We start from the raw sequence: 12,043 nt of genomic DNA, 5'->3' as shown, positions 1-12,043 counted from the left end.
GAAAAGTGTGAGGTGATTCATTTTGGAAGGAGTAACAGGAAGACAGAGTACTGGGCTAATGGTAAGATTCTTGGTAATGTGGATGAGCAGAGAGATCTCGGTGTCCATATACATAGATCCCTGAAAGTTGCCACCCAGGTTGATAGGGTTGTTAAGAAGGCGTACGGTGTGTTAGCTTTTATTGGTAGAGGGATTGAGTTTCGGAGTCATGAGGTCATGTTGCAGCTGTACAAATCTCTGGTGCGGCCGCATTTGGAGTATTGCGTGCAATTCTGGTCGCCGCATTATAGGAATATGTGGAAGCATTGGAAAGGGTGCAGAGGAGATTTACCAGAATGTTGCCTGGTATGGAGGGAAGATCTTATGAGGAAAGGCTGAGGGACTTGAGGCTGTTTGCGTTAGAGAGAAGAAGGTTAAGAGGTGACTTAATTGAGGCATACAAGATGATCAGAGGATTGAATAGGGTGGACAGTGAGAGCCTTTTTCCTCGGATGGTGATGTCGAGCACATGGGGACATAGCTTTAAATTGAGGGGAGATAGATATAGGACAGATGTCAGAGGAAGGTTCTTTACTCAGAGAGTAGTAAGGGCGTGGAATGCCCTGCCTGCAACAGTAGTGGACTCGCCAACACTAAGGACATTCAAATGGTCATTGGATAAGCATATGGACGATAAAGGAATAGTGTAGATGGGCTTTAGAATGGTTTCACAGGTCGGCGCAACATCGAGGGCCGAAGGGCCTGTACTGCGCTGGAATGTTCTATGTTCTATGTCTGTCAGCTTTTTACTTTTGTTTTAGGCTGTTTGCTGCAGGGTGTGTTTTAGTTTCGTTTTCAGAGCTGGATAGCTGCAGTCACAGCCAGAAGGGGTATTAGTCTCTCTCTCTCTCTCTGTAATCCAAGAACTGTAAATCGATCCTTTGGTGATTTAAAACTAATAACTGCTCTCAGTAGTGACTTTAACCTGATGTGCTCCGGTTTAAATTTTTTTGTAAAGTCTCATGGATATTAGAAAACAGCTTAAGGATTATTTAGTGTTGTATTCTTTGGGGGTTATATTTGAATTAATGGTTGCCAAGATGTTCACTGTATGTTTTAAAAAGGTTAACTTGAGTTCATAGAATAAACATTCTTTTGCTTTAAAAAATACTTTTCCATTTCTGCTGTACCACACCTGTAAAGTGGGCCGTGTGCTCCCCACACCACAATCTATTAAAAGTTGTGTGTCAGGTGAACTGATACAGTTCTCTCAACCCTGGCCCATAACAAATTGGGGGCTCGAGGGGGATAAAAGTCTATCTATTGGATTGGCTTCGTGAATTTAAAGACAGCGAGGGGTGAGCATATTGGGGTTGCTTTTCAGGTGTGGTGTTTTAGTTTAAGTGGGGAGTGTGTTATGGACAATGGCTTTTTCAGAGGCTCAGAAGTTTTTGAAGGTGGAGACGGTCACACGCAGTACCTTAAGGAGAGAGACTAAAAGCAGGCTGTTAGATTTGGCAAAAATATTGCAGTTAATATTACCTGACAAAATGCGAAAAGATGAGGTAATTATGGCAGTGGCTAAGCATTTAAAGTTGCCTGAGATACAGTTTGACACATTGGAAATGGCAAAAATTCAGTTACAAATTAAACAAATGGAACATGAGAAAGAATTAAAGCAGCTTAAGTACAAAAGAGAGAGAGAGAAAAAAAGGAGAGAGCAGAAAGGAGAAAAGAAAAAATAGCCCTCGCAGAACAAAAATAAAGAGAAAGGGAGATACAGATCAGGGAAAAAGATAAAGAGAGAGAGTTTGAACTTCAGAAAATGGCCATGAAACATGACAGTCAGTTAAAATTGGCAGACGTAATGGGAAACGTACAGTTGGATGATAGTGATGAGGATAGTGAGAAAGAGTGTCCAAGTCGAAGGTTTGGTGGGGATCTATTTCAATATGTCCAAGCATTGCCAACATTTCATGAGAAGGAGGTGGAAGCCTTTTTCATTTTGTTGGAGAAGGTAGCCAGGAAACAATTTGGTCAAACATACATGGAGTTTGAAAGGCTCAAAGTAATTTTGATCGGTGGATAAGGGCTTTGAAAATTGACTAAATGTATGAAGCTCTCAGAGAAATTATACTTTTGGAGGAGTTTAAAAATTCAATTCCTGATGTAGTGAGAACTCCTGTGGAAGAACAGAGGGTTAAAACTGCGAGATTAGCAGCAGAAATGGCAGATGATTATGAATTAGTTCATAAATCAAAGATTGGTTTCAGACATCAGTTTCAGCCGGTGAGGGATAGAAACTGGGGACATGAGAAATACTCAAGTGGTAAAGGTAAAGGTGATCTGATGGGAGACAATAAGGAGAGTGTACCTCAGATTTTTTTTTAAATCCAGGAGGGTGGAAGAGACATGAAAAATTTCAAATGTTTTCACTGTAATAAACTAGGCCATGAAAAGTCAGTGTTGGTGGTTGAAGAAAAGCACTGGGAAGGCTGATGTGGTAAAACAGGATAAGACAGTGGGATTTGTTAAAGTGGTAATGGAAAGCCCAAGGGAAACGAAGGAGGTGCAAAAGATTGTACAGCCTGATCAAGAGGTGATTGATAAGAAGGTGCCAGATCTCTTTAAATAATTTACTTGTATGGGTAAAGTTTACTCATGTGTATCAGGAGGAGCAGGTAAAGGAGTCACAATTTTAAGAGATACGGGAGCTAGTCAATCTTTAATGGTAAGAGATGAGGAGTTATATAGTTTGGGAAGAATGTTGCCAGAAAAGGTGGTGATATGTGGAATTCAGGGTGAGAGGAGTAGCATTCCATTATACAAGGTAAGGTTGGAAAGTCCAGTGAAGATTGGTGAAGTGGTAGTCGGAGTAATAGAGAAACTATCTTGTCCAGGAATACAGTTTATCTTGGGTAATCATATAGCTGAATCGCAGGTGGGAGTGATGCCTACTGTGGTTGATAAGCCAGTGGAAAATCAGACAACTGAAGTGTTGAAGGACGAATATCCTGGGATTTTTCTGGATTGTGTAGTAACAAGGTCGCAAAGTCACAGGTTAAGACAAGAGGAGAAATCAAAGAGTGAAGATGAAGTTGAAGTGCAATTACCAGAAACTATTTTTGATCAGATGGTTGAAAAAGAACAAGGACAGGTGGAGGATGAGGCGGATATTTTTAGTTCAGGAAAATTGGCGGAGTTACAACAGAAAGATGTAGAAATAAAACGAATGTACCAGAAAGCATATACGGAAGAGGAATCGGAGTGTATACCAGAGTGTTATTACCGTAAAAGTGATGTCTTGATGAGAAAATGGAGACCTGTACATATGCAGGCAGATGAAAAGTGGGCAGAAGTTCATCAAGTAGTATTGCCGGCAGGGTATAGAAAGGAGGTGTTGCGAGTTGCACATGAGGTACCAGTGGGAGGTCATTTGGGAATAAGGAAAAGCTAAAATCCAGAAACATTTTTATTGGCCTGGATTACATAAAGATGTAGTAAAATGTTGTCACTCATGTCACACATGTCAAGTGATAGGGAAACCTCAAGCAGTGATAAAACCAGCACCCTTAATACCCATTCCAGCATTTGAGGAACCTTTTACGAGGGTCCAAATCGATTGTGTAGGACCGCTTCCTAAAACAAAAAGTGTGAATCAATATCTTTTGACTAGAATGGATGTGTCTACTAGGTTTCCAGAGGCCATTCCAGTACGTAATATTACAGCTAAAAGATTGTGTAGGAGTTACTTCAATTCTTTACTAGATATGGACTACCCACAGAAATACAATCCGATCAAGGATCAAATTTTACCTCGACTATTCAAAGAGGCCAGCAGCACGGTTCAATTCCCGTACCAGCCTCCCCGAACAGGCGCCGGAATGTGGCGACTAGGGGCTTTTCACAGTAACTTAATTTGAAGCCTACTTGTGACAATAAGCAATTTATTTCATTTCATTTCATTTCAAGTTAGGATAGCTTAGGAATAAAACAATTTAAATCAACTGCGTACCATCCAGAATCGCAGGGAGCGTTAGAAAGGTGGCATCAGACTTCCGGTTGCAGCTATGCCTAGGTAGGTCGCACGGTCGGCAGCTTCCGCCAATAACGGACTTTTGCACCCTTTGAAGGAGCTCCAGCGGCATTTGGACGAGGATGCCCGGTGTGGGAAGGAAAGAGTGAGGGTCCCCCAGCACTGTATGGTGTGGACCAGGAGCGGAGCGGTCAAAAAAGCGGCTTTAGAAAAGAGAGGAGAACGGGCGCGAAAAAGCAAGACGGCGGCGGGCGGAGACCAGGCAGCGTGGGTCCTGGGGTCTCGTGAGCAACAGGAGTTTATGAAAAGCTGCTTTGCGGAATTGAAGGCGGAGATGTTGGCCCCTATGAAGGCGTCGATCGAAAGGTTAGTGGAGACCCAGAAAATGCAGGGGACGGCGATCAAGGAGGTGCAGCAGAAGGCCTCTGAGAATGAGGGCGAGATTCTGGGCCTGGCGGTCAGAGTGGAAGCGCACGAGGCGCTGCACAAAAAATGGCAGGAGAAGCTGGAGGACCTGGAGAATAGGTCGAGGAGGCAGGACCTGCGGATTCTGGGTCTCACTGAAGGCGTGGAGGGGTCGGATGCTGGGGCGTTTGTGACCACGATGCTGGGAACGCTGATGGGCGCAGGGCCTTCCCGAGGCCCCTGGAGTTGGATGGGGCGCACAGAGTCCTGGTCAGGAAGCCAAGGGCGAACGAGCCGCCGAGGGCTATGGTGGTAAGGTTCCACCGCTTCACCGACAGGGAGTGTGTCCTGCGATGGGCGAAGGAGCGGAGCAGCAGCTGGGAGAACACCGAGATCCGGATTTACCAGGACTGGAGTACAGAGCTGGCCAAGAAGCGGGCAGGATTCAATCGGGCCAAGGCGGTCCTCCATGGGAAGGGGGTGAAGTTCGGGCTATTACAGCCGGCGAGGTTGCGGGTCACACACCAGGACCAACACCACTATTTTGATACACCGGATGAGGCGTGGACTTTCATCACAAATGAGAAGTTGGACTCGAGTGAATGGATTGCAGTATGTTCTGGGGGTTGTGGGTGGGGGGGGGGGAGGGGGCGATGTTTGGGTGGGGTTTTTCCCCATGTTTTCTTGTGTCTTTGTGGCCCTGTGCCCTCGGGGATTTGGGGGAGGTCGCAGTTGGGAGGAGCTGCGTCACAGGGGGTGGGGTCGGCCCAGGCAGGGAGCGCATTTTTCCCGCGAAATTGTGGGGGCGGTACCCGAAACGGCGGGCGGTCCTGTGTTCGATGTCCGCATTGGTTTATATCGGGTGGGGGGGGGACGGGGACTCTCTTTACCCCACTTAGGTGGGGGGGGGGGGGGGGTTTGGATGGGGAATCCAAAGGAGGATTAGAGGTAGAGGCATAGCGGCCGGGGTCAGAGAGTCAGCTGACTTACGGGAGTGCAATGGCGGGAGGGGGGGGGGTAAGGGGGTTAAGCAGTTGCTTGGCCGGGGGAGGGGGGGTTGGGGGTCTGGGTTGCTGCTGTGCTGACCGAGGGGGAATTGATGGTAAGAGGGAGAGTCGGGCGGGGAGCCTCCGCCTGGGGGGCTGGAGGGTGCGCGAGACGCGGGCACGTGGCTGGCCTCGAAAAGGAGATGGCTCGTCGGCGGGGGGGGGGGGGGGGGAGTCCCCCGGTCCGGCTGATCACGTGGAACGTGAGAGGCCTGAATGGGCCGGTCAAGAGGGCCCGGGTGTTCTCGCACTTACAGGGGCTAAAGGCCGACGTAGCCATGCTACAGGAGACGCACCTGAAGATCGCGGATCAAACGAGGCTGAGGAAGGGATGGGTGGGGCAGGTTTTCCACTCAGGGCTGGATGCGAAGAACAATCTTGGTAAGCGGGTGGCATTTGTGGCGGATAAAGGGGGTCATTATGTGATGGTGAGTGGCAGGCTGCAGGGGGCCCGGGTGGTGCTGGTGAATGTATATGCCCCAAACCCAAGCAGGGTTCATGAAGCGGATGTGGAGCCGGATCGCTGATCTGGAGGCAGGTAATCTGATATGCGGCCAAGGTCCTGAGGGGGTTCATGGACCAGATGGGGGGTGTGGATCCGTGGAGATTTGCCAGGCCAAGGGCGAAGGAGTTTTCCTTCTTCCCCCATGTACACAAGGCTTACTCCCGGATAGATTTTTTCGTGCTAAGCAGGGCGCTGATCTCGAGAGTGGAGGGGGTGGAGTATTCGGCCATTGCGATCTCGGACCATGCCCCGCACTGGCTGGAGCTGGGGGTGGGGGAGGAGAGAGACCAGCGCCCGTTCTGGCGCATGGATGTGGGACTGCTGGCGGACGAGGTGGTTTGTGGGCGGGTTCTGGGTGCATCCAAAGATATGTGGAGGCCAATGATAATGGGGAGGTTTCGGTGAGTGTGGTCTGGGAGGCGCTGAAGGCAGTGGTCAGGGGGGAGCTAATCTCAATCAGGGCCCACAGGGAGGAGAGGGAGAGGATGGAGAGGGAGAGGTTGGTGGGGGAGATACTGAGGGTAGATAGGAGGTATGCGGAATCCCCCGAGGAAGGGTTGTTGAAGGAGCGACGGAGCCTCTAAACGGAGTTTGACTTGCTAACCACGGGGAAGGCCGAGGCCCAGTTGAGGAAGGTACAGGGAGCAGTGTATGAGTATGGGGAGAAGGCAAGTCGGATGCTGGAAGAGGGAGGCGGCTAGGCAGATTGGGGGGAATTAGAGGTAGGGGGGGGAACACGGTGCGGAGTCCAGCTAAAATAAACTAGGTCTTTAAGGACTGCTATGGTAAATTATACGAGTCGGAACCCCCGGAGGATAGGGAGGGGATGAGGCAGTTCCTGGACCAGCTCAGGTTCCCAAAGGTGGAGGAAGGGCGGGTAGAGGGACTGGGGGATTGGGATGGGGGAGCTAGTTAAGGGGTTGGGGAGTATGCAGGCGGGCAAGGCCCCAGGGCCGGATGGGTTTCCCGTAGAGTTCTATCGGAAATTCTCGGAGCTGTTGGGCCCGCTGTTGTTGAGAACTTTTAACGAGGCTAAGGAAAAGGGAATCCTTCCCCCGACGATGTCGCAGGCTCTGATCTCGCTTATCCTCAAGCGTGATAAGGACCCGCTGCAGTGCGGCTCCTATAGGCCGACTTCGCTCCTCAATGTGGATGCCAAGCTGTTGGCCAAGATCTTGGTCACGAGGATTGTGTCCCGGGAGTGATCAATGAGGATCAGACGGGGTTTGTGAAGGGCAGGCAGCTGAATACGAATGTGCGGAGGCTCCTGAATGTGATCATGATGCCCTCGGAGGGTGGGGACACAGAAGTGGGAGCGGCAATGGACGCGGAGAAAGCTTTTGACCGGGTGGAGTGGGAGTATCAGTAGGAGGTGTTAGGCAGATTTGGGTTTGGGGAGGAATTCATAGGGTGGGTCAAATTGTTGTATCGGGCCCCGGTAGCATGTGTTTCGACGAACCGGCGGCGGTCGGGGTACCTTAGACTATATCGTGAAATGAGGCAGGGGTGCCCCTTGTCCCCCCTACTGTTTGCCCTGGCGATTGAGCCACTGGCCACGGCGTTGAGGGAGTCCAGAAATTGGAGGGGGCTGGTTGGGGGGAGAAAGAGAAGAGGAGCACCATGTGTCGCTGTATGCGGAGGACCTGCTGCTGTACATTGCGAATCCAGTGGAGGGGATGGGGGAGGTCATGCGGATACTTAGGGATTTTGGAGACTTCTCGGGATACAAGCTAAATGTGGGAACAAGCGAGCTTTTTGTGATGCATGCAAGGGGCCAGGAAGAGAGGTTGGGAGAGCTACCGCTCAAGATGGTGGAGAGAAGCTTTTGGTATTTGGAGATCCAGGTGGCCAAGAGCTGGGGGGTCTTGCACAAGCTCAACTTAGCGCGGCTGGTGGGTCAGATGGAGGAGGACTTTAGGAGGTGGGACATGTTGCCACTCTCCCTGGCGGGCAGGGTGCAGTCCGTAAAGATGACGGTCCTCCCTAGGTTCTTGTTCGTATTCCAGTGCCTCCCCATTCTCATCCCCAGGTCCTTTTTCAAGCGGGGGGGGGGGGGGTAATGGAAGGAGAGGGGGCGGCGTGGAAACAGTTGGAGGGGGTGTCCTGTATAGATACTAGTTTGGGGGCACTGGTGACGGCACCGTTGCAGCTTCCGCTGACGCGGTATACCACGAGCCCGGTGGTGGCAGCGACACTGGGGATTTGGGGGCAGTGGAGACGGCCAGGGGGGGAGGTAGGGGCTTCAGTCTGGACACCGATACGGAACAATCACAGGTTCGTTCCAGGTAGGATAGACAGCGGCCTAGGCTAACTTTCTCGAGGAACGTTAGATGGAGGTCAGCAGCAGCAGCAGCAGCAACCCGGGGGTGGGGATTTCATTTTATTTGTAAGGGACAAATGCCCCACCTGGTTTTGTTTGTTACATTGTTAATTTGTTAGAGGGTTAAGTTGGGTTTTTTGGTGTATTGTTTTCTCTTTGCATTATATTTTCTTTTGTGGTGGTTTGTAAAAATTACTGAAAATTTTTGAATAAAACATTTTTTTTAAAAAAGAAAGGTGGCATCAGACATTAAAGACAATGTTGAGGGCGTATTGTCAAGATTATCCAGAGGATTGGGATAAAGGAATCCCACTCGTATTGTTTGCAATTAGGAATGCACCTAATGAGTCTACCAAATTTAGTCCTTTTGAACTAATTTTTGGTCATGAGGTAAGAGGACCACTTAAATTGATTCAGGAAAAATTGGTGGGTGAGAAATTGGAAATTACCTTATTGGATTAAGTGTCAAATTTTAGGAAACCATTAAATAGAGCAGGTGAATTGGCTAGACAGCATTTAAAATGTGATGAAACGGGTAGCGGACAAGAAATCCAAAGTTTGTAGTTTTGCCAGTGGGGATAAAGTTTTAGTGTTGTTACCAGTGGTAGGGGAGCCGTTAAAAGCTAGGTTTTGTGGACCGTATCAGATTGAAAGGAAATTAAGGGAGGTGAATTATGTGGTAAAAACGCCGGATAGAAGGAAGACTCACCGAGTGTGTCATGTGAATATGCTTAAAAGGTACTTGAAATGAAAATCGCTTATTGTCACAAGTAGGCTTCAAATGAAGTTACTGTGAAAAGCCCCTAGTCGCCACATTCCAGCACCTGTTCAGGGAGACTGGTACGGGAATTGAACCGTGCTGCTGGCCTGTCTTGGTCTGTTCAAAGCCAACGATTTAGCCCTGTGCTAAACAGCCCCTGGTTTATAGGCATAGACAGAAGACTGGCTAGCTACTTTTCTGGTTGGCAAGATATAATGAGTGCGTTGCCACAGTGATCAGTGCCGGGGCCTCAACCCTTTACCATTTCTATAAATGACTTGGATGAAGGGACTGAAGGCACAGTTGCTAAATTCGCTGATGACACAAAGATAGGTAGGAAAGTAAATTGTGAGGAGGACATAAGGAGGCTACAAAGGGATATGGAAAGGTGAAGTGTGTGGGGAAAGATCTGGTAAATGTGAGAGATGTCCATTTTGGCAGGAAGGATTAAAAAAAAAAAAATTAATTAAAAAAAATCTTAGTTCAGCTTGTGGCTTCCTATTACTTGACAGGTTTGGCAGAAGCTACCTACATCTTTATGCAGGCCAGCAAAGCTGTTTTTGGGTGTTGTTTGGGAAAAAGGGTGCCTCACTGAATTCAGGGAATGAGAGTATATTTTGGGAAGAAGTAACTTCAGATAAAACACTACGTTTAGTTCGGGGCGGCACGGTGACACAGTGGTTAACACTGCTGGCTCACAGCTCCAGGGTCCCCGGTTCAATTTCTACCTCGGCTGACTGTCAGTGTAAAGTTTGCACAGTCTCCTTGTGGATTTCCTCTGGGTGCTCGGATTTCGCCCCACAATCCAAAGATGTGGTTAGGTGGATTGGCCGTGATAAATTGCCCCTTAGTGTCCAACGGTTAGGTGAGGTTACTGGGGTAGGGTGGAGGAGTGGGCCGAGGTGGGGTGCTCTTTCAGAGTGTCAGTGCAGACTCGATGGGCCGAATGACCTCCTTCTGCACTGTTAGGGATTCTATTCTATTCTAGTTATCAATGGATTGGCCATGCTAAATTGTCCCTTAGTGTCCAAACATGTGCAGGTCGGGTGGGATTGCGGGGATACGGCATGGGTGTGGGCCTAGGTAGGGTGTTCTTTCAGAGGGTCGGTACAGATTCCATGTGCCGAATGGCCTCCTTCTGCACTGTAGGGATTCTATGATTCTAATACACTTTTTCAAACATTAAATTTAGATTACCCAATTCATTTTTTCCAATTAAGGGACAATTTAACGAGTCCAATCCACCTACCCTGCACATCTTTGGGTTGTGGGGGCGAAACCCACGCAGACTCGGGGAGAATGTGCAAACTCTACACAGACAGTGACCCAGAGCCGGGATCGAACCTGGGAACACGGCGCCGTGAGCCAGCTGTGCTAACCACTGCGCCACCGTGCTGCCCATTGATTTTAATACACTTAAGTGACAGTGTATATTAGTGTTTTGTTGGTTTTTAAAAATTAGACTTTAATTAATTCAAACCAATTGTTTACACAATGACAGGACTGGTTCCTCACTGGGTTGTACATTGTCCCTCATATTATTCCAAACAAATGTACACCACCAAGAACCAGTGTTTCACGTTATTATTTGTGGATTTGAGACACCCTCGCAGCTAACATCAGCGGAGTTCTCAACAGTACCCCATAACAATGTACGCATCAAAGGTACTGCCTCCATGTCAGCTCCTTCCTTACTCTACTCTGCCCAATCTGCTATCATGTGACGCTTCAAATTACGATGTGGGTTGTACTGTTCTCCAGTCGCACATTAATCCTTGCTCTGCCTTATTCAACAATGCCCAACATTGTATTTCTGATTAGTGAATGAAAACCAATTAACCACATCAGTTGCATGTAGCTCGTGGTTGAGGCACTGGAGATCAGTGATTTAGTATGCCCTTTTCCCCACTGTGAGCAACCTGACAGGAGACCTACGAAGATATAGAATAAAAACCTGCAAATGCTGGAAATTTGGAATAAAACAGCAAAGACCAGAAACACACAACAGGGGAGAGAGCCTGGGCTGCTCTTATTCCATTGACTGACCATGGCTGCTGCTCTATCCATTCAGCGAGATAGTGCCGGACTTCAATAGGGAATCGTTGTGCATACAAGGCTTGAAACTGAGGGAGGAACTGTTGTAGTTTCACTACCTCACTCCAGAAAGCCATCCTTTATCTTTAAGTACCTGAAACAAGAACAATAAATTCTGTAAGAATGTTTTACAAACATTTTAATAAAGCAAATAGTATACAGTTAAGGACAAGATGATGTACTCATAGCGTGCACACACACGCAATACCCAAGAACATAAATTCTTGCATAAATTCAAGAACTTAGGCTTTCATGGAGCTCAATCTACCCATCAGTTTTATCCAGTAAATAGCTGATCCACAAACCAGATCAATTTCCAGTCTGTGCTGAATGAGTTGATCTCAGTTGGAGAAGAGTCTCTGTGGATATTGGGGGGGGGGGGGGGGGGCAGGATTGACCTTGTGTCGAGCAGTCTGCTGACATTCACTGAATCAAGGTTCACAAAGAAAAGCTACTTGGGAAAGGTACCAGAGGGAGATCAGCAAGAAGCAAAACTTTCAGAAGGGAAGGGTGAAAGCTGGTGGAGAGTGGTCCATCATGGAGCCCAATGGGCAAGATGGTTACAAAATAATGTGCAAAATATAAAAATAATCAGTAATAAACCATATACAAAAGGATTTTCTGTAATAATTCCGAGACAATAAACTCATCATGGCACAAGATACAATATAAAAGAAAGAACATGCTGGAAATATTCAGCAGGTATGGCAGAGAGAGAACAGTTACATTTCAAGTCATTATTGCCTTGTTGTCACTCAAATATATTGAACGCCATACGTACTGTGGAGTTGGTGGGTAGTTTTATTCAATTTTCTTCTTCTTGGGATGTGGGGGTCGCTGGCTGGGTCAGCATTTGGTGCCCACCCCGAATTGCCCTTGAACTGAGTGCCTTGTTAGG

At 48.0% G+C, this 12,043-nt stretch overlaps 1 protein-coding gene across 4 annotated transcripts in view; it reads right to left on the bottom strand.

The window, feature by feature from the left end:
- Window positions 1-12,043, bottom strand: part of LOC140405375 (signal transducer and activator of transcription 5B-like) — a 304,409-nt gene that overhangs the window by 197,985 nt on the left and 94,381 nt on the right. For all 4 annotated transcript variants that reach the window (XM_072493699.1, XM_072493700.1, XM_072493697.1 and 1 more), the window contains exon 2: window positions 11,098-11,239. In XM_072493699.1, the coding sequence (XP_072349800.1) occupies window positions 11,098-11,222 (125 nt within the window). In that variant the 5' untranslated portion in view covers window positions 11,223-11,239. The remainder of the gene's footprint in view (window positions 1-11,097; window positions 11,240-12,043) is intronic.

Source organism: Scyliorhinus torazame, chromosome X (assembly GCF_047496885.1).
Source record: "Scyliorhinus torazame isolate Kashiwa2021f chromosome X, sScyTor2.1, whole genome shotgun sequence".
Taxonomy (NCBI): Eukaryota; Metazoa; Chordata; class Chondrichthyes; order Carcharhiniformes; family Scyliorhinidae; genus Scyliorhinus; species Scyliorhinus torazame.
Note: the sequence above shows the minus strand (reverse complement) of the source record. Positions and strands in the feature narration are given on the sequence as shown.